Source organism: Taurulus bubalis, assembly GCF_910589615.1.
Source record: "Taurulus bubalis genome assembly, chromosome: 20".
Taxonomy (NCBI): Eukaryota; Metazoa; Chordata; class Actinopteri; order Perciformes; family Cottidae; genus Taurulus; species Taurulus bubalis.
Window position 1 is genome coordinate 10,631,426 of NC_136608.1, and position 22,928 is coordinate 10,654,353.

The window sequence follows — 22,928 nt, forward strand, 5'->3', positions numbered from 1 at the left end:
TTTGTTGCTTGAAAACCAGACGTTTTTAGCTATAGGCTAGTATCCATCAGACATACAAGAGCCAGTGGCACAGCAATGAAGGCAACCTTCTGTATTGCAAAATCTTGAAAAATGTCTAAACATTAAGGCTTCCTCTATGTTTTGATAATTCTATATCATTTCTACGTCAAAATAAAGTAAGTGGCGTCTAATGGCATTGTACAATTACATGCAAGATACAGTACCAAAGGTCTTCTCAATAAAACTACAAAATAAACATTTATGCTGACGTCTGGTCGCAGTTATATGACGTAGGCCGCGGAGGGATCCCTACTTGTCAGGACCATGGTCAGAACGCTCAGAGGCAGTGAACAGGTCTAACGTTAGCTCCGCGACTCACTAGGACAGAGAGACATTGAACCGTGAGGACCTTTTTTTTTGCTGTGAACATTTCCGAAAACAAATGTTAACTTTCGGATAGTACCGTTTGCTAGACTTGTCTAGCGTTTCGGGGGCTAGATTTCAGTTTACTTACTGGTGCTGTGCGGTGGAAATAGGAAAAATGTCGTCTCCAAGTCCGGGTAAAAGGCGAATGGATACCGACGTGGTGAAACTGTATCCTTTCTGAGAACATAAACAACAGTCGCTCGTGCGCTGTCCTGTCAGCTAATGTTATGTCCTGATGTATAGTGTGAAATATGATATGATGAGCAAAACCTGTTTGTTGACGCTGCCTGTTTTTCGTTGTAACCCAAAGCAGAGAGCTTTCATTGTGAACGACTGGTGTTTTTGTGTAAACAACATTTTGCTAGCAAAGCCAAGTGTTAGCTATTTCTGTACTGCGAACCTCCAGTCGCTTATCGGGACAGCTGTGCTAGCTAATCACATCGGTCCCATGCCTTTTTTAAATAATTTTGTATAGCATTTCCAAACTGTTTGCTGTTTAGTTTATTTGACAGCCGAGCAGACGCTGACGATACTCCTTTTTTCCAGAGGTGTCTTTCATCTCGTGGCACCACTAACATACCTGACAGCTGTAGACTGTGTTTAAAAAAAACACCTTATGGAAATGTGGATCCTTTGTCCAGCCTGTTGTCAGGGGAGTTGAGTCAAACTGCACCTTTACACGTTGACACGAGCTTGTTTACATAACGTAAGGCTAACCTAATCTGCAAAATGCTGCTGTCTTTTGTTCTGCTCTCATAAAAAAACACGTTGGCGTTGTTGCAGCATTCTGGGTCTCAATAGCTTCACTGTGTAACTCTACTCGGGGTTTGCTAATTGTGTTATTGCATCTGCCAATTGACATATTGTGTGTTGTACCTTGTAACGCTGCCGAACTGGCTGGCTAGTCTGCTGGTTAATTTCAACATCAAAATGGCCACCTGATCTGTGTCTGTGTCTCACTGTACTTCAGTGTCTGGAGGCATATGGAGGGCTAAATTGTGTTTATTGTGGAGTGGTTGTAGTGTTTTGCTGCACGTATCGGAATGAATGTGGCAGCTGTTTTGTTAAGTGGTGCACCGGGTGTCATCGGCCTGCAGTCGTTTTCATTGTGGAATGCTTTAACTTTTAAGTGGGTTGTTTCCCCCCCAAGTCGTTGTCACCATGTTTAGTTTTGTCCTACTGATTTTTTTTTTTTTTTGTTCAACTTCACTCAGGGCTGACAGAGTGGGCTCTAAATGGAAGCATAAGGGTTCATTTCCAGTCCACAAAATCTCCAAGAAAATCATTATGAACAAGTATTTTTTGTTTTTGTCCCAGCACAGTGGAAACCAGCTTAATGATTGGGTGGCCTGTTACTAGCCAGAAACGACAAGAGGGAGGGACTTGGAACAGCTGATGGCTGTGCAGCTTAGTCAAGTATGGGGCTAGAACTCAGCTGGTTCATAACCAACAAGGGTAACTTGTCCCAACAGGGTCAACATGATGGTTGAAAGGGAAAGGTTTGAAAATCTTAGTTGTTTGATCCTTTTTCAATGTTATCAAGTTTTCAATTAAATCAAATATCTATACCTAAAATTATCTGACTTGTGCATTTCGTAATTACATCTGATCTCATACATGACCATCTAGAGTTGGAATAGCAGTGGTATATATGTGAATACCAGGACGCTGTAGCTAATTCTTTTGACATTTCTCTTGTCATTTTGCCTGTTACCTGAGGCATTTTATCACGTTATCTAGCTAGCAAATATACTTGTTTGAGCAAGTTGACACTCCCCCACCCCTCCTCCACTCATGTGTAGGCTATGGCAGCCATGACAGAGTGGTAGACCAGACAGACCAAGAGTTTTTAAGGATTGTGGCACACAGACAAACAGCCTTGCAGTAGTCGTACACCCCCTCTTTCTCGAGTTACTTGATTGACAGACGAGAGCAGGTTTGCTCGATGCCACACAATGACAGTTTGTTTTTCTCTACCACGAGTGAGCGGTGGTCTGCAAGTGTTGAGGGTGACAGCCATGTGTGTTTAAATGTAGGCCTACAGACTTGAGATTCACTGCTGACTGGTCTTGTCTTGTTGGGTGAAAGTAGGAAGGGCTCCAGGTTACTGGTATGGGAAACAGTTCCTTATTTTCGTTGTGTCCCCAGAGCAAAACTAGCAGTAACAACCTCCTCTCTGTGCTCCCTATCCCTGCTCTCCCCTAGTGTCACCACAACCAGAAACTCACACTACCTTTTAGAAAGGAGTGGCTTCTTTCTTACGGGATGACACTGAGAGCCCTCGCGCATTAATTTGCTGCGGCCACCAGAGAGCTGAGAATCTAGAGCGTGGACCATTGGGGGATTCATGAAAATGAATGTCAGAATGACCTCAGCATTTCATATCACTGGGGTTTAAGCTTGGTCCTGAGCCATGCTGATGGATGGCAGCCTGCTTTCATCACCAAATGCACAGTTTTCTGTGTATTTGCATGCAATTAAAATGTCAATGAAATATAGTCACAGAGCAGACATTAAGTGTTGGTTTATACTGACTTGATATCATATTTTCCTCTGTGTCCCTGACTCGTTCACACTCCTGAGTGGCAAGAGACGGCTTTTTTATTGTCAAGTTCTTGCCAAACTGTGGTTCTTAACTTTTGGCCACTGGTCTGGCTCTTGGACATGTTGCTATAATTTTGGAACACGATGTTCCTGAACAAGAGTCTTAGAGTGTGTCATTTACAAGGGATTTACATTCAGCTTGGTGTGTGGGGTTGACTGCACATACTGTGTAGGTAGTGGTGCTATTATTTGCATATATTCATCATTCCACTCGCTTTACAAACGCTTTCAAGCAGTAAGCTGCTGGAATTTGAGCACAGGTAGATTACAAAGAACTGAGCCTATTTTGAATGTGAACACAAGCTCTTGTGGTGTCTGGCCTTTGGATTTTAATGCAGCGACTGGGACAGTCTGTTTTTTATTTATTTAAGCCTCTCCCTCGTCCTCTATTTGATAAACTGTGATATTTCAAATAATTACTGCATGCTGTATGTGAAACCTTACATACTCTTTTTTTTCACATGGTAAAAAAAAACATACTGAACAATTTGTGTGACAGGAAAGTAATGGGATGTATTCAGTAAAAATGCTAGAAGATGTAGATAAACTAATGGCTCAGAGTTTGAGACTTTCGTTCTAATCGGTAAAGCTCGCTTTGTTTGGCTCTTGGAAACGGCACTTCTTTAGTCCATTGTCCTGATGAAGTGTTTATCTTCATGACAACACAATGAGCCTGAAGACTTGCGGTGTGTATTTGTTTAAGAAATCTCATTACATCGGAGGGGATGTTTAGATATTTTTTATGAAAACCAAACTCCGTCTCCCGTCTACTTTTCAACCTTTCCAATGCTGCCGGAAGGTCTGAAAGTGATTGGATAGCAGTTCTGTGAAGCGAGGCCACAGATGAATTATATCCGAGACTGGGGAGTTGTTGGGAGGGGTGTTGCATACTTCACCAGCCCAAGTATCCATCATCATACCTGGCATAAATACCAGTGTATATGGGTCTAAATCATGTCATCGCAAATTAGACATATGATACAGATATGTTGTGGGTCATTCTTCCCTGGAGGGATTGTTGAGGCAGCATTTGGCCTTCAGTAATCTTGATTTATTCAGTTGTCCACAATCGTGGATTAGTCTTCTAGGGTCAGTGTCCACCTGCACGCTCTTTTATTCTAATTTTAATGCCCTCCCCTACTCCCTTCCCCTCCACATCCCTTCATCCTCCCTGAGTGGAATACCAATTCTGAGCTTGATCTGCACACTGTTTCTGCCCCATTGTGTGCTTGTAACATGACATCCGGACAGCATCAGCAGTGGAGTCTTTTGTGTTTCACGTTTACAAAAGCCCCATGTGACCTCCACCTCCCGCTGCTGTGTCAGAGCATGTCACACAGTCACAGGCAGCTAATCTGCACCCAGCGCTATTATTGCGGGGCTGAACCAACTGGACACAGTTTACTGTAGCGAAGGAGCCAGCAGTGTTCTGCCTGGTCCTGAACTGAGAGGTTAGCTGAATGAATAGGAGCACGCTGGACTCCTGACGAGAATGGGGAAAGCTCTGGTCTGGCGATGAAGTTGCATAAACATAATAAAAATGCTTATTGTGGTGTAATATAAATAACTACAGCATGGAGATACAAAGCAGCTAGGAGGGTTACAGAAAGCCTGCAGAAGCATTTTGCATAAAAGCACGCGACCAACAAAAACACAAAACAGATGTTTCAATTTCTACAAAGTCAAATTATATGTTGTTTGGATCGGAGTCTGGCGATGGGACTTCACTTAAGCCACGTTTTCCTTTCTTTAGTAGGCATTAGCCATATGGTTCAGCCGAAAGCCCAATTATCACTTTTTACACAATGTTCATTGTAGCTACAGGTTCATATTTAATCTGTAGTAAGAAGCTCAAACACTGAATAAGACAATGTTGCTGTAACTCTCAACCAGTGATGGTATGAAATTAGCAGCGCTGAACTGAGATAATTATGGTGACTTCAAGTCCTGGGAAAGATGATAGTATAATAACTAAATTAAAATGGTTTTCTTTTAAGATGTATATGTGAGGGGCTTTTGGGCTGTGTTTTTGTTCTAGTTATCTCTTTCTCTCAGTCTGAAAGCTTAAAAATACTGCAGTGTCTGCTTCTTTAAATCTAAATATCCTTTATTTGTGATTACTTTGTGAGTGTACATGCGCCTTTGGTATGTTTATAAATATGCTACATCATTCAACCTGAAACAAGCTCCTGCTCTTTTCCCTTTTAAAAAAAATACGGTAATCCAGTGAATTGTGGATGAGGCCCCTTCTAGTCAGGGGGCCCTCACCTTGATTGACAGCCCTGTTTTGGGGTTCCAGGAGCAAGGCATCTCCGACAGTAGGAGATTTGAGGCCCTCACTGTTAATCCCACAGTGCTAACAGTGAAGCTTCCTGCACGCATCGCTGAGTTCCCTTTAGAAAAACAGATGGACTGAAGTTCCTCTCTTTGTTTTGCATGATGTTTTTTCCTTCTTCCACTGGGGAGCTCAGCCTGCCTCTGTCGCTCACGTGTGCGGCTGCTTTAGTGTGGAAAATCGAACAAGCTACATTTGGTCATATGGCATATGGGCCGGTGACACGAGGCACTTAAGAAGTTGACTTTAAAGTATCCTTTCTGTTTTGGATCAAAATGTACGCCTGTGTATGAAGCTACAGAGCCTTATCAAAAAAGTGCAACTCACACTCTCCACACCCTACACCTCACTATCTGTGTGTCTGCTCTGATAAAATTAGCTGTGGCGTCTATCACTCAGTACACTGTAATTCTGGTTTGTTAGCGGTTTCCTCAACATGTCAGTGTTGAAATGGGGAGAGGAGGAGGAGGAGGAGGAGGAGGGGGGGGGGTCTTTACAACAGACGGCAAATCTTGCCTTGCCTGTTGGTAGATTTGCTCATTAGATGGTTGCCTCCGATTCAGCTCATTGTTTCTCCTGCCCTGGCTCAGTTTTGTGATCATTAATGATAATTTTGTTTGTGTGTATGCACGCAGCTCAGTCGCTCAGACTCCGTGCTATTGCTGTAAATAGACTGTTGATTTAGTGAAGGGCTGAGAGGAGGAGCAGCTGAGGGATTCACTTTTGATTGCAGTGGGTGGGCTCTCATCTCCCACCAGCGAAGACAAAGAACTGTGCAGTGCTGTGCCGTTAAATCTCTCACACAGGGAGGTAACCATCAGCTAACGTAGTATTCTCAGGCCCGTGTTCAATGAGAACCAAATCTGCATTGCAAAATAAATATATTTTGGGTTAACTGTTGAGTACTCAGCTGGGTTTTTTTGTGTGGTTCCTCTTTTATTTCTGGAGGCAGATTGAAAGAGGGTTTTTATCGTTTCACTGCACATGCGGCTTTTGCATTTATTTGAATTTTCAAAACTGTTCCTATAATATTGGTTGCAAATGTTCATCACAAGGTGTTTTAGCCCCAGGGGTGGATTGTATACCTGTCTTTCCACATTTGCATGTGCGCTGAGATAACAGCCTTCTGAACCGGGTACAATGTGTTTACTGTAAAGTAACTGTTAGAATTACAGTTGTAATCCTTTGTCTTATTCTACGATAAATGAAAATTGAAATTCTAGATGTTGATTTTTGTTTTATGTCAAAATACATAATAGAAACGGAAATATTCATAGAGATAATTAACTTCCCATCCACCATCCAGAGTGTGCAGCACTTAAAAGCAACCATGAATTGGCATGTGGATTTCAGTGAGTCAGGCCTTTGGGGCCATGTGCCCATTGATATGTAAAACGTGCTGCAAGGTTTTCTTTTCACCGACTGCACACGCTGGCACCAAGAGCTCCATCAGCGAGCTAGCCTGCTCCATTTCATATTACTCACATAGTTCTTAATAATTCCATAAACCTGACCACAACAAAATGTACTGTAATCTGCCAAAGTGGTTGAAAGAGAGACAAATGTATCAGCGTGGTTGTATCAAAGCTCCAATGCAAAACAAGTGCTGTGGCACAGTTCTAAATATTTACCTAAGCCGTGTGACTGTGATCATACGAGTTTCTGAACTGGGCCGTCTGACCAAAATGCGTTTAACTGCAGTCTGATTCGTTTCCCGAGATGGTTTGTGAGGCGGCACTATTTGGCAGAGTGGAGCGTAAACGTGAGGATAACAGGGCTGTTTCGGTCGCGATTAAAGTCTGTCACATGTGTTACCCATTTTCTGTTGGAGATTAATGAAGCTCATGTTGTGTTTTTAGTGATAAGCAGAAGTTAAAGTAGAATCTTGACCTGAAGAAAGCTGCATGTCCCGAAATCTTCCGATCCCTTCATATGTTTGTAGACATCCGAATGTGATCGACACAAAGGACTATTCTAGCCTGGTCTTTGAACTATTAGATCACTCCTTGTGGTTTATTTAGTTGTTTTGCTTCCACATAGAATGATCACATGTGCCTAATCTGTTTACAAGTGTGTTGTAGTGGTGATTTAAGTCCTCAGCACCCCAGATCTACAAAACGATCTCTTGTGGGATCTGGGCAGGAAAAGGGGAAGTGAGAGCAGCTGGCCTGACCGCAGGCATGTTAGTATCACACCAGTATACCTATTTCCAGTTATCAGCGCCAGCCAAGGCAGTCATGATCAGCGCCTCATGCCGGGGCTGAGAAAAAACATGCCTTACATTGACAATGAAGGACGTTGGCCGAGGAGCCGCGGTTGTTTCAGAGATGGCCTACATCAGATTTGTGACCACGAATAACTGGCAGTATGCATTGCGTTGGCTTGTACGTCCTGTACAGTGGAGGGCAGCACACAGTCAAGCAACGCATTGTAACTCCTTATCGCTGTCGCACCTTCGTTCTACAGTTGGCCACCATGTGAAGAACCCTGAATCAACAAAATGTGACCTTTGAGTTCTGTCAAGCCGGCTTGATGATTAGCTACTTTACTACGGCGCCCAAATTAAAACTTCTGCATTGTGAACAATTTGTATCTAGGCTTCTTTTTTTCATTTTCTTTCTCCCACAATACTTCTTTTGTAGTATCGACTCGTTTGGTTGTTTTCACCTTAATGTCGCCCGAAAGGACTTCTTACTTAAAACAAATCTACAGTGACTCTCATTGAGTTCAATATCTAAATTAGGAGATCGGTATAAGAAACATACTTATTTTCATATCATCATGTGGAGCCATCTGTAGTCAAAATGAATGGGAGCTGTTGTTAAACTTGTCTTGTGTGAGTCATTCTCATTTCCGTCCCCTTCAAGCTCACCATATATTCACAGGATCATCTATCCACTGAGTCATTGAGCTGGTTTCTGGCGGTTGAAACGATTCAGTTCGACTCCCGATCTGCATTAAGATAGAGTTGAGAGAGTTAGACTGGGCGAAGACGTTGGCCTCGGAATGAGAGGAAGCGTGAAAGAGGAATGGGTCCTTGGGGGTTGATTGGTGTCGGTGCTTGTTTGGTGTTGAACTGATTAAATCACACTGTCACAGCGACACAGCGGCCATCACCCCTCTGCCCGCTGTGGCAGGACGCTGGCTCTGCTCCTCTGGCTGCCTCTGTTTTCAGACCAGTGTCGTGGAGGTCACACTGTAATCCTGCTTGGCTCAGAGCACTAATACATCAAAAAAAAGAAAAGTGTATTGCACAAACACGGGCACATTTCCACACAGGTTAAGACTTCAGATGAAACGATGCACATGTATAAATATAGACTGCCAGAGACTGCAAACAAGCAAACACTCTGAGACTCAAAGTGATGCTGAAACATGAGTTCTCCTCTGCTCTCTTTGAATATTGAGCCCGTATTGGGAAGAAGAAGAAGAAGAAGAAGGAAGAACAGCTTTGTTGTTGGTGTAACGTTGGTATTGGCTTTTTTTTCGGTTTCATTATATCTTTCAAACGAACACGCCTGTTGTCCTCATCGCAAAATGTAGCTCTCTGTCTTGAGTGAGCAAGACTTCTTTATTAGCTTGTTCTCTTGGTAGCTTGCATATTTTTCGGCGGAGGAAGCCAACCCTTTGCGTACACTCTGAGGACGCCTGCTATATTTCCTGCCTTTCATCTGCAAGGTCTTAGATTGTACTTTGCAGCCACGATCTGTGTTTAAGGGAGGGAAACCAAAGAGAGGGTTGCGGTCTCCTTATTTCTAAACAAAGATGTGCTCTGAAACGAGTTGCTCTCTGTGAAGATTATAGTGTTTCCTCTGCCATTAAAACAAGATCATTTGACAAATCAACAGCCTTTAATCTCTATGTGCTTAAAACATAAATCCTTTTCACACCATGGGTTCTATCCAAGGCCACAGTACTAGTCCCGTGCAAAAATGATTACTGACAGCATGAACATATGAGGATTATGCAGCAAGGCATTTCATCTCGCTGAAACATAGCTACAGTATACATTCCCCAGTGATAGGGGATGACTTTGCATTCTCTTTCTTTTTTTTTTGGAGGGTTTCTTATTGATGCTGTCATCTCAGTACATTCGGTCTTATTTATTTTAACCGTGTTCCAAACAAAAGCGCTTGTGAACAACGCTGAAAAACAATACTTTACTTCTGCAATTTCCCACTGAAACGTCAATCAATCGCCTGTAACTCTTGATTTACTCTTAACCCGTTATCTCTTTAAGCTTCTTGTTCTTAGTAGTAGTCAAATCCAGACTCGGGCTCTGCACGTTTATGCGTCTTGTAAACACACAGGCAAAGTCATCATCATCGGCCTGCAGTCCACAGCAATGATGTCATTCACGTCCACAGATCTGCCTGCAAGGCCCGATGAGCATTCAGTAGGCTGAACTCTTTTCTCTCATTATCTCTGCATCACTATGTCTCTGCCTCTCCCTCTTTTAATGCCTCTCTTTTTGCTTTATTCTTCACAACTCTCTGCATCATCTTCTCATGCTCTCTTTCTCCCCTGTTTCAGCCCCCTGCTCTGCTTGCTGACCTTCTTCTACTCTCTCCTTTTTATGATTCTCTTCCCCGCTGGCTTTTCGGGGGGTTATGGACTATTAATGTCCTTCAAGCAGGCTTCTTAACTTTTGCTTTGCGTCTTATGTTCAGTCTTTCACAGTCTTCTTCTCTGGTTACTGCCATTAATAACTGGAAATTCTACATTCTACTACTTCCTTCTGCTACTCGGTAACCTAGCTCGCTCCCAATGCTTTTGGGATTATTTGAGTTGCTGCCTTTCCTGTTATTTCAGCCTAGTCTGCCCAGAAGCTCTGTACCTTTCCTTTTAAAATGATTACTTGAAGCTGGAGGTGTCAGCAGGCGGTCAGAGTATTGCATTCTCAGATGTGAATAGTCTACTCTGACCTGTGGAGTCAGTTTGTAGAATAGTTGAAGTTCTTTCTGTGCTGATGTTGCTGTTTAAAGCACGTTAGCACTTTTTGATTGCTTTGTTTTTCACAACGAGAAAGAAAATAAGAAGCTGATACTGAATTCTAAAAATGTATTTTATCTATGAAAGGATAGTGTGGGGTTTTCTTTCCCTTTCACTCCTCAAAAGCAAAATGAGTTACAGATGCTTTGAAACTAGCCAGTGCCTCCCTTTCGACAGATCAACAACTTCCCTCGTCTCCAAAGAGGGAAATGTTCACGCATGGTTGACACCACATTGTTTGACACAGTGCTGTTTATGATTCCCCATCAAGTTTGTTTTCCATACTTGGAAGGAGTTTGGTCAGGATGAGATATTTTAATCTCGCGTCAGACCGGGATAGTGGCCTAAATGGACCAAAAGGAAAACAAGACATGTCTAGACCACAACCCTAAATGCTATTTACTACATATTTCTACACTTGAGCCTCTAAACGTGCTGTATGAAGTTCAAAATCAGGATAACATTGAATTTAGTGCTTAGATCAACTTTGAAACAGGCTAATTGGTGGCCTGGAAGTAGGTCTTTTGGACCTTTCTTAAAGTGCAAGTGTGTGTTACTGTTGAAATAGGTGTAATTATATGAAAAGTCTTGCAGTGAAACAGTGTTAACACACAGGAGTGTTGCTGTTCAGGGTTTTCAGGCTTGTGTGAGATACGGCAGTGAAGATGTGTGTCTGGATTGATTGGTCTCTATGTATCAGATTACAAGTGTGTGTAAAAGGATATTGACCCGGTGCTATTCACAGATTATAATTTATACTAATCCAAGGTGGGGGGATGAACAGTTTGTCGTTATGATGAGATTGAGGAACAAATAAATGTGAGCAAAAACTGTGTGTTCGGAGTTAATTGTCCTAAAATCGGTTGAAACTATCCTGGTTAGGTGACAATTAATGTGTTAAATGCATATTACTATATGGAATAAGACGTATCCTATTCATAAATATGTGGATTAATCAGTAACCACTTTCAGTTTCTGTGTTATTTAAATATTGAAAGATACTTTGAATCAGATTTTTCCAAACCAAGCGATGTGTGATATGATTACATGTAATTATAGCAGTAAATACCAGCTTTTAAAGGAAAGCAGATCTACTCTTTTAATATTCAAGATGTAGGTTGAATCAGGTTATTGCCAATTTATTCATTTACAGCATTCATGTAACTTAATGACTTCACTTGACTGGAATTTAGACACTGAAGCACCTGAACGCACTACTGAACGCCTCAAGTGTAACTGTAGTGTTGATGTGCGTGTGAATGCACCATACAATCCAACTTGTGTCTTCTTTTCGTGCCAGCTGTTCCGGTGAAACTGATTGGCGTCCTGTCACACCTTTTTGTTTTAGAAAAATCCAAACAAGAAGACAATGCATTCTTAATTGTTTATTATACAGAATGTCCTGCACGTCCTGTTTTGCGACCGACCACATATCTTTATCTCTCTGCTCGACTGGCTCGGTGGCTGTTTGTCAACTACTCCCTCGATGCATCTTTTACTCCGTCAAATTTACTGGCTCGACCAGGAACTCCTCTCTGTTCTAAAGGACCTGCCTAAAACTCCTTCCTGAGGGGAGGAGGCTGCTGACGGTGACTTGTAGCTATACTTTGGGTGGGAGGAATAAGTGCCTGCAGGTTTCGGTCTTCCTGTATTAAACAAAAGGCCGGTGGATTGAACCATTGTACAAAGACATGACTGTCAAAGTGAATACATAGTTTAGGGATTGGCTTAGATTAGAGGAGTGTTGCTGTTTCATTACATAAAGATTGTAAGTAATGTGTGCTGCCCGTGATTGTATTTGTGATGGTGGGCGTATTGGTTATTTGTGACTCTTGACTAAACTTAAGTGTTTTTTGGTCAGTGTAACTTGTGTTCACATCATTATCATGCGAGTGTAACGTTAGGCGAGAAGTCAGTCGATGCAATTTGAGCTTCTCCCTTCACCTACCACCTCCTTTTCCTCCTCTTCCTTCTTTTTGCTCACATGGTCACACGAATATTTACAGATCACCAAGACTCCGACCTTTTGCGTTTCTGCTCGCTCTTAATTCGGTTGTGTTGAATCTAATTTTTAACAGGTTGACTGGTTGTTTCCCGGCTTCTCGCTCAGTATGGCTAATGTCAATTAGCCGGCAGCATTATCGGTGTTGCTTCAACCCCGTTAATATCTTATCCCCCACCCTGCCTCACTGCTGTCCTCTATAACATAACGTACACAGTCCATACCATCCCCCTCCTCAGCTCTGCTCCTCTCTCTCGCGTGCTTGTACACACATTCACTCACACGCCAGTAGTTTCACTGCTTTGTTTGTGCGGTGCATGTGTATCCTCATATGAAGGGCAGAACTTGGTGAACTGCAGAATGCAAACAAGTCTGACTGGAGTCTCCCTATTGCATATGGCTGGTTGTTGTTTTTGCTCGTGTTGTCTTCTTACTTGGTGGTTATTTATTCTGCTCTGGACTTTGCATCAAAGAGCCTCAGAATGGCTGTTTGATGCCAACACAAGTGAGAACAGAGAGCTTCCTCTTCTGTCTGATAATGACACATTTCCTTGCAGAAGCCAGGGAATCGGTCTGCTCTTTGCAGACTCAACCAAAGCTTAAAATAACCTGCAGTTTGATTTAACCCTTTTGGTCAGGGCTACCGCTAATGGGAAACGCACTCATTGACCCGCCAGCTGCTACTGTGTGGCATGGACAACTGAGTTTGATCACATCTCAGAATACTTCTGACTCTGATTTTGTGATCGTTTTCCTTCTCTTTTACACATGTTCATTTACTCTCTGTGCTCTATAGCTCTAATCGGAGCGAGCATATATTATCTGCTCATAGCTGTAATATTGGATTCTCCACTGAATACAAATAATCCAAAATTCTGAAGGGTTTGTTATGATTGTCAGTGTGTAACTGGAGTGTTAACTATTTCTGTGGGAGATTTATTTGATAAATATGGCCGGCTCCACAGTTGAGTCAGGCGGCCCTTTTTTTCTCTAACTTTCTTGTTTGACGTTCCAAGATTCCTGCATCCAATTAGACTGTATGTCAATGTGCGAGCCAGGTGTTACTATTATTAATAAGAGTCCACATTATCTGCAGTATGTTGCATGGAGAGGGTTAGGTTAAAACATATTTTGAGAGCAGCTACCTCGCTGTAGATCCCTAAAATGCTGATTAGATGGTCAGAAATGAATAACTCATGATGCACATGAGCTTCATCAAAGAGGCCTTGTTAAACTACTTAATATTAAATGGTTTTGACCTCATAATTCACCATTTGACAGAAGCACATCTCGGTTAAGTAACTGGCACATGCAGAGTGCTTCTCTCTGGTTGGCTGGAGTATTTGTTTATTTGGGTTAATGGAGCCACTCTGCTAAGGGATTCAGAAATAGATTACACCAAACAAAGCTGTTTTCTGTCCTTTTTCTTTCATTCTAAGGGGTTGGACTTCTGTACCTTGTTTCTCAGTGAGGACTTGTTGTCTATTAGAAAGTGACAGGTGGAGGAAGGCCAGCGCGTCTCTGAAGCATGGGTGGATATGATCTGATTTGCCGATGTGAGTGTGCATGATTGCTTTGTTTTGGAATCGCTGGCCCACATACTTCACATTCAGTCTCGGGGATATTAATTGAACGTGCAGAATGACAAATTGGTGCGAGGCTATCGATTGCCATTGAAGATGAGGCTCTAGGACTAAGAGTCAAATCAGAATCCAAGTGTAATTTTCCTGCATTGATTTGTTTTCATTATCTGTCTCAAGCTATCAACTGAAGCAGCTGAAGGACTATTTCACAGAGGCCAAATTGTTTGTGATCTTGAATATTATTCAATAATTGTTCATTATTGTTGTGCTTGTTTATGCATGTCATGTGAGGATGTTGTCCTTAACGGCTTTACAGCATCGAGAGCAAGCATGAAGTCACCATCCTCAGTGGACTCAATGAATTTGTAGTTAAGTTTTTCGGACCACAAGGAAGTAAGTGTTCTCTTTTCTACTTTTTACATTGACCTTTATTATTTTTTCTTTCTGTCCAGACACATTAAACTGATTTGTTGCTGAATCCTCATTCGGGCTCATCCATGAGCTCCTGAAAGTGGCCGTAGGATTCCAAGAAATATTTAACAAATGAAAGAAACGTTTATTTGTGTATCCGCCATTTGGGATCTTGGATGCTCTCCCATTGATGCCTCTTCTCTGACCAAACCTGTAACCTTTTAAAAGTAGTAATATAACAGAAATTGACATTGCTGTGTAAAAACTGATAATCTTCCCACATCTGACATGCAGTTAAAGTAAAAGGAGCATGAAATGACAATGAATACAGGGCTGACGTCATCAGTCACTCTCCTGTCTGGAACATAAAGAGAAGTTCGTCTCGGCAGGCCTGGAACGGGGAATGGATTGAAACCAGGCCTGAGGCAGCAGAGTGTACAACAGAGGAGCTCGGCTTGAGGGCAATGTGGAAGAGGAGAGTGGCCTCATCAGCAGGAAATACTTCTTTGGTTTGCTGCTCGCAACATCTGTCTCACTGAAACCACTGCCTCGTATGCATCGGTAAAGAGAGGAAGTTAGAGGAAGGTAGCGTTTGACCCCGTTTATGATGCCTTGTAACTTTGCCAAATAAAATGGCAACAAAAAAACCCTGTGTGTGTGTGTGTGTGTGTGTGTGTGTGTGTGTGTGTGTGTTCCCCACTATTCATCTTCAACAAGTGTGTTTTCCTCTATGTTCAGTACAGTACTGCACACAAGGGTCCTGTTACACACCGCTACTCTGAGAGTGCGCCACACACTCAAGCAATCTCACTCTCTTCCTCTTTGATGTCGGTGTGTTATATGAAGTGATTTGAAAGTAAAGAATGCCCCCTGGGCTGAAATGCATTACTGCATAAGATAAAAGAAAACTAGCAAAGGGAGGTGTGTGTGTGTAGCTCATTTCTTCAGTGTTCCTCTCTCTGTTGTGTTTCTGCGAGCGGAGAAAAGAAGTATAGAAAATTGATATAACCCCACAGTGTCGAAATCCACTGGAGTGCATAAAGGATGAAATGAGATGTTCAACGGGATGAAAGTCTCTCGTCTGCCCTCAACGGCTTTTTCTCATTATTTTTTATGTCCTCCTCCTCATGTGCAGCACCGTACGAAGGAGGCGTGTGGAAGGTGCGAGTAGATCTTCCTGACAAATATCCTTTCAAATCGCCATCAATAGGTAGGGGCTCTATGTCGTAGATAAGACAACATTATTCTTCGGGGGAGGGAGGTTTCCCACCTCACTTTTTGTTAACACTTTCATCATCTCTACTTCTGCAGGATTCATGAACAAGATTTTTCATCCCAACATTGACGAAGCGTAAGTTGATTTCAGTGTCACGGGTTGGCACTGCAGACCATCTGGTTATTGGTCACATGAAGGCTTGTGTATTAAAGCTCATCTAATGATATTTGCATATTGTTATGTCATGCTGTAAAGAGCTGGCTTGTTTTGAGCTGAATTCATTAATATTTCTGTTGCTTTTTTCGTGTGTTGTGTTCTAGCCCTTGAATAAGCGTAACAAGAGTCGGCTTATGTTGTGAACTACACTTTTAACTTTCATATGAGTTCCTAGTTTTGGCACAATCTGCAAACAGCAGTCAATCCCACACATATTGAACCGGGCCAAGCTCTTTGTTTCTCTTGGCTCAGTAGTCCACTGCTCAGAGGCCAGATCCTCTGAAGGACATGCCCTGTGAAGTTTGCTCTCCTGGGAGCACCAAATAGGACAGTGTATTCTTGCAAAGACCAAAGAGAATGGTGCATTGAGGCTGTGCCTCATCAGAAAGTTTGGCATTCATCACCAGGAAAATGTGTAAATACCAGTTTCAAACTGGGGGTGAGTTCCATGTTAACCGTGTTTACAGTACAAGTGGTATCATTTAAATTAAACACTTTACAAACGGCAGGTCAATAATGTGTCAGGTGTACTATAAATCAATATAACTCCGAGAGCTAAAAGTAGAGTTTATGTCAGGCTTCAATTATTCAAACCCAGACTTTGTCATTGGTCTACTGAAAGTAATATAGTCCCCAGTGACTGATACTTATTTGATTGCAACTATCTGTTATTCCTGACCTGGTTATGATATTTCACAACTTGACAACAATCTCCTGAGCTCTCCTTTTAAGCACATCACCCCCATACTCTACTTTGAGACAAAAGAAGGAGGAGCCTTGATGAAGCGTTGACAGACTGGGACACTCCCTCTCTTTGGCCTTTTACCCCTCTAACTCTGTTTTCTTCTCTGTTTCCCAGGTCAGGGACAGTGTGCTTAGATGTCATCAACCAGACATGGACAGCCCTTTATGGTGAGTGGCCCAGCTGCGTACGTGTCCATATTAAGTTTCCCCACTGGAGTCTGTGTGATTATGTGCGAATAACTTGACACGGTGCCATCAGCTCCAGGAAGGTGACTGCGGGCCCCTCGGCTAGAGAGTGAGGCCACATTAGGCAGGGGCGCACAGTGGGCCCTAATCTACTTACTGGGGGAAGAAGGGAACAATAACTGGGTAGTAGCCTCACCCAGCGGGGTCAGAAAACATTCACCTCCGACAGGGATGATTGACGGTCTGTCAGCTGTGAAAGACGCGCTCACATGATCGTACTCACGCGTTGTCACCCAGCTGCTCTTCTCCCCTGTCATCGCGGCTCTCTGTGCTGCTCTGCATGTCCCTGTGCCCTTCTACTTATTTCCCTATTAATTTCTCATTACGGCTCAGATAGCTGTGGAGCAATATCAATGGCATTACAGTAATGCCTCCCCATTTGTTTTCACTGGTGTTCTGGATATGACCCCGAGGCAAGTGTTAAAACCTGGCGTTATTCAGAATAAACTCTGATTCCAGCATTTTGAAATAAAGAGCCCAAATATTTACTAATCAATGTCAAGTGAGGTAGCGTGGCCTTTTTTTTTTTTTTTTCAAGTCAAGAATCACATTTGAGTTATTTTACCTTTTTGGATTGGACAAACATGGAAAGAATAGACCAATCAACCAAGCAATGTCTGTAATGATTCCTTTTGCCAGAGGGAACAAAAGCCACTGATTGAATCAGGTAAACATGATGATACTGTACAATAAATAGACTTGAATGGGCTCAACAGTGACACCCTGGGGACCAGCGCAGAATTTGTTTTCCTCCACTCGGCCTCAGCTGTGAGAGAAAGCTGAGGCCTGCTAGCAGAGAGCTAGTGAAAGGGATTAGTGTGGTTCCAGCCTCTCTGAGCCGATGCCAGGCTGTGAGATCTCGTTACGAGTAGATGCAGCGTACATCTGTGTCGGGTCATCGCTGACTGATACATGTGTACATTGATTATACGCTTTCCTGTAGCCAAGTTTGATGTTCGACATCTAATTAGTTGGGGTGAGCATTTCTCCCTCAGCTTCCTTCAGGTTGATGGTGAGATTTGGGGGAAGCCGGACAGTAACATTATATCACCAGCTTATATCATTTTCTGATCACCTATATCTTTCAGTTGGTGAAGTGGTAATCCGTTTCCTTCTTCCTCAGATTTGACCAACATCTTTGAGTCGTTCCTGCCCCAGCTGCTGGCGTACCCAAACCCCATCGACCCCCTGAATGGAGATGCAGCTGCCATGTACCTTCACCGGCCAGAGGAGTACAAGCAGAAAATCAAAGGTTAAAACTTAGCGAAATCTGTTGGGTGTAGATTCCACATCCCTTTAGGTTGTTGGGTTATTTTCCAATATTACTACCTCACAAAATATATTGTATATAAATATATATATATATATATATAGTATATTTTCTTTGAGTTTAGGCCCTCACCTTTTCCTGTCTGACCATGCGCCCTCTCTCTCTCTCTGTCTCTGTTTTTCCCTCCACAGAGTACATCCAGAAATATGCAACAGAGGAGGCTCTGAAGGAGCAGGAGGAGCTGGCAGGCGACTCCTCATCTGAAAGCTCCATGTCTGATTTCTCAGAAGACGAGGCCCAGGACATGGAGTTGTAGTGATCGCCTCCTCCTTTTACCCCCACAGAGACTATATTTGATTTCCTAACCATGAGAAAGCAGACTTATAATATTGATATTTAAACAAGTTGATTTTTTATTTTATTATTATTACTTCTAAACAAGGATTTTTATGGATATCTAGCCTTTGGTGTGTTTGACAGACACCCCCCTCTTGCTTTCTCACGCCCCTGTTATCTCCACATTTTTAAGGTGTGTCATGTAGGCGTAGACAGGAAGTCTCCCCGTGAACATCTCTTTTCTTTACTCAAATTTAACTTTTTTAATGTATAAAAAGTATATATGTTCAACCCTAATTTCCTTTATTTTTTTGTAGAGCTGCTTAGGTCTTGCTTGCTATAGGTGCATAGCTCTACAATATGATCTTGTAGTCAAGACGGTGTTCCTGAGGCACACAATCACACACAAGGTGTCATCGCACACCTTATCTAAAAGTACAAGAAGTGTAGTGCCAAAAAAAGCTCATAAATCCATCCTGAATGCTTCCCCAGCGTATCTTTCTCAACATTCAGTCGGGATGCTACCTCGGCATGTTACTTTACCTTTTTGTTACTCGTCGTTGACCTGCTGCCGGTCTACATGTGCCACCGTGCAGAGCAAAAAAATAAATACTTAACAAGGACTTTTGAAAAATAATGAATTAGATACATGTCTTGTTACAGGGTGAGTGACAATGTGGTGACAGAGACGTGTTGGGTGCTTTCGGTGTTGATTTGTGCGGCGTACACCAGCTGCATGGAGGATAAAGGCAGTGAAGACGGTCTGGTCAGACTCACTTGGTGGGATGGGGACAGGAAATGGACCAGAGCTACCCTTTAAACATCTAACCATATGGATTTCATTTTTCATGCACATTTCTGTCATGAGGCAAGTCGAGCACCAAATCTTCTCATTGTGCAGGATGCCAATGGCTGTCAATCACCTCTCCTGCTTTTGGGACACATTTCTAGAAGTGTTTATTGGTCGAGAACAACTTTTCAGGTCGAGAAAGAATGTAATTATCACCTATTCTGGTGAATTTAGAAAACCAGCACCAAAGTCCGTTTTTAATTTGAGTGAAAAGCAGCAAAAGTGGTCACGTGTTTATTGAGTTAAAGCATAAAAGTGAAGTGATTTATTGAAGATTTCAGTTTGTGTAGTATCGGTCCGACTCACATTCCACTGTTACCTGGCGTTTGCTCCCATGCATGCCCTTCATATAGGTCCGACCTGTGTATGCACCCACTTTATGTCTCCCTACCAGGATCTCTCGTTGGAAGATTACAAAATAAGAGCCAAATGTATGACATCAGGCTTATAGCATTTTTTTTGTTGAGGGGATTTATTTCATATGTATAGATTTTACCTTTTTATCAAAAAAAAAAATGGTGTTACTCATTGTTGATTGAATGTGGCGGGGTAAGATGTAAATCCATGATGTGTGGAAAGAAATTGCAATCGCAGCTTAGACCTTTGGCTGTTTTTTTCCGTCTTTTATTTCCTGTACATTTGTTTTCATTTTTTGCCGATGGAGGGGGAGGGGGGTTCAACACGTTTGGAATTGTTGTTTTTTGTGTATGTACAGCATCTACCTTTTACAGTGATAAGACGCCTCTCTGTAGCCTCACGAGAACCCAGTGTTGAACCCTAAACACCGACGTGGCAGTCAAACTACCTAGAAAACCTTGACATGTATTCGCGTCACAGATTGCAGCAAGAATGACTGGTTGCTTTGTCGCCGATTGTACATCCCGAGTGGGACAAAAGGTCAAGCCATCACTTCTGATCTCAACTCTTCTGTGCCTCATCACAATAGGAAGGGTGACCATTTAAGAACTGCCCAAAAACCAAACCATTTCCAAACATTCATGAGGTTCAAAGGTAACTAGAAAAGCGCATCCTAGTTTCCCTCTCCGCTTTCCATAAAGTGATCCTGTTCAAATTGTGATCCGACATCTAAATATCCACACTTATTTCCGCAGATGAGGGGAGTTACCCCGGGCTGAGTAGCATTGGGTTTATTTGAGCTGATGTAGGATTGTTAGACTTCAGGCTCAGGGTTGAAATACACTTTGGTTGTATCTTGCATAGTCATTTAACATCTTCACCCAGAACGCGTTGGAAGGATGGGAATAATATTTGTTGAACAGTTTTTGACAGGATAGTTAGTATTCGCTGGGTGTTGACTTCAACATAGCCACACATGCTATATGTCTGTGTCCCAGTAGAGTTAGCGAGTTAGGTATACTTACCTGATAAAGCAATCATCTGACTTTTAGTTTAGTGTCTGTTGTGTGGTGAAATGTGAGATACTCCATAGACATGCCTGCTTGTCCTCTTGCAAATTCGAGTTGTACAGATGAGTGTGTGTGTGTGACACGGGGTTGTGGTCGACCTGTCGTGAGCCTGATGGATGGAACTGTACAGAAATCAAAAGAGTGGTTCGACCCTTTTTTAAGAGATTGGATTTTTGCCAAAAACATGATTTAAATGCACAATTATATGCTCATAATTATCACATGTGAATGTCAATTTAGAACAGAGACACTTCCCTGAATTCTGGATGTCAAAGGTTCTGGGTAATACTTTCTCTTATCCTGTCTGCTGAGGTTTTGGTTGTTAACTTCCAGCAGGATGCAGCCATTTTAACTGTTGCAGAGCTCTAACTTTTGTGATTTTCCACATGTCCAAAGCAGTATAAAGCTATGTGAATGTTTTCATGTGTTCGGAGTGTTTGTGGTGGAGTTTGTGATCCACGTCCATTTAAACAGAACACACCTGCAAACCGTATTCAGGACCCCACTCTCACAATTGGCGTTTTCTCCCTAAGCTGCCTATAAATGTATTTATTCATTATAGAGACCTCCTTTTTTGTGTTTTAATCTTGCTCATCAAGCGCCACTGTATGGTATGGGTTTGCTAAATTCTTAACTCTGCTGAGATCCTTGAGTTTTATGTTTTGTTTTCAGTTATTCAGATTGAATGCTTGTTTTACTTTTACATTTGGGCAGTATTGTATGCGAGTGCTGAAAATATGGCATATCCGAGTTGAGAATTGTAATAAAGTAGCACATTATGAGGTAATGGTGCAACAGGGAACTAATTACATTTTTGTCTTTCAAAAACAAGGCTGTTGTGTTCGGGCAAAATCATGATTTAGGTTTTAAGCATTATTTGCATTTGCTGGGCAATAAATTGATGATATACTCAAACTGTGGCCTGGTATTGCTCTGGTAAACATGACAGGCATCTGATCTCTTCAGCGGCCTCCCTCATTCTTTTGCTCTCTACATTTACTTATTCACGGTCAAGAGAAATGATCACTGCCTTTGTGATTCAGGTTGTATTTAACTTTGGTCAAGACCTAAAGAAAATGTCCTCAAACCAGCGAATGACTATTTCCCCATTGCAACTTGAATCCTAAATTATTTTTGAAAAAGTATTGAGAACCATGTTTATAGTGCTTTTATTTAATTTCCTTTTGGCTTTCTCCCCTCGTCGTCTGCTCTCAGACCACAGGTGTACAGATAACAATGTCTTCGCTAATACGTTTTAATAAACAGCGACTCCAGACAACCACATTAACGTGATTTGATGTGGCCCTCAACATTCTAACTAGAAGGTCCAGTCCAGAGCCAAATCCCCACAACCAAACCTGCACACACACCTCCGCACCCTGCCGGATACAATGAGGAGGAAGGCGAACAAATGGACGGATCTGTCATTAATCCATAAACATAGAAATGAATCCATAGACAGTACTGAGAGCCCCCCCCCCCCCCCCTGTGTGTGTTAACTATCTCCTTGTGCACTTGCATGCTTCTGGTATGTAGTCGAGGCTCGCTTGGTGCACAGCTCCCATTCTGTCTTGTGCTTGTGTGGATTTGTGCCCCGTGCTGGCCTCCTGCTGCCATCAGGGGAGTTAGCGGGCACACACAGCATGGAAACTATGTATTTGTTACCTAGTGTGTGATACTTAAGGGTCAAAAAGTCAAAAGGTTTTTTGTTTTGAAAAGTTTATCTGTGGTTTTATTTTGATCACCCTCTTTGCCCTCTTGTTTATTTCTTTGCATTGTGAAGTGGGCATGCTAGTCAAAAAGACAAATGCTCTCTATTAATAGGCTTATAACCTCATAAATAGCTGTGTATAAAATAAACTGTTATAACTTCTTTTTTTAATAAAACATTCAATGTGTATACAAGTTGTCTGAGTCTGATAATTCATGTTTCACATTATATGTGTATCATATATCTGTATCTTCAAGACTTTAGTGAAGAGAACATGTACAGATGATGTCAAAAAAACATTAAATTTACCTTTCATCAGAATTGGGATTACCCTGAGTTTTATTCATCAACGTTGCTCATCTCATTTTAGCATTTCAGTGCTCTTTTAATGGCAACATCTGTGAAAGTTTTTTTTTATCTTTTTCTTTGGTCCATACAAGTTGGAACCTGTGGATCCTTGTCCTCTGATCTGGGTTTGTCTCTATCTCTTTTTACTTTCTCTCCGTAGGCTGAATTCCAGTTGTGTCAGATGGCTGAAATATCCCAATGCACTCTAAAC

At 42.2% G+C, this 22,928-nt stretch overlaps 1 protein-coding gene across 1 annotated transcript; it reads left to right on the forward strand.

The window, feature by feature from the left end:
* Nucleotides 1-407: 407 nt before the first annotated feature.
* Nucleotides 408-22,557, forward strand: ube2h (ubiquitin-conjugating enzyme E2H). Its single transcript, XM_079236234.1, has 7 exons — nucleotides 408-594; nucleotides 14,259-14,335; nucleotides 15,489-15,563; nucleotides 15,665-15,704; nucleotides 16,645-16,697; nucleotides 17,899-18,027; nucleotides 18,237-22,557. Exons 1-7 carry the CDS (start codon nucleotides 542-544, stop codon nucleotides 18,359-18,361), a joined length of 552 nt encoding a protein of 183 aa, XP_079092360.1. The 5' UTR covers nucleotides 408-541; the 3' UTR covers nucleotides 18,362-22,557.
* The last annotated feature ends 371 nt before the right edge of the window (nucleotides 22,558-22,928 follow it).

What these genes read in the sequence shown, in the direction of transcription:
- ube2h (XM_079236234.1), top strand. Translation starts at nt 542, where the DNA reads ATGTCGTCTCCAAGTCCGGGTAAAAGGCGAATGGATACCGACGTGGTG. An exon ending in GATACCGACGTGGTGAAACT is followed by an intron (nt 595 to 14,258) that starts GTATCCTTTCTG and finishes ACGGCTTTACAG; the next exon opens with CATCGAGAGCAAGCATGAAG. An exon ending in CATCCCAACATTGACGAAGC is followed by an intron (nt 15,705 to 16,644) that starts GTAAGTTGATTT and finishes TCTGTTTCCCAG; the next exon opens with GTCAGGGACAGTGTGCTTAG.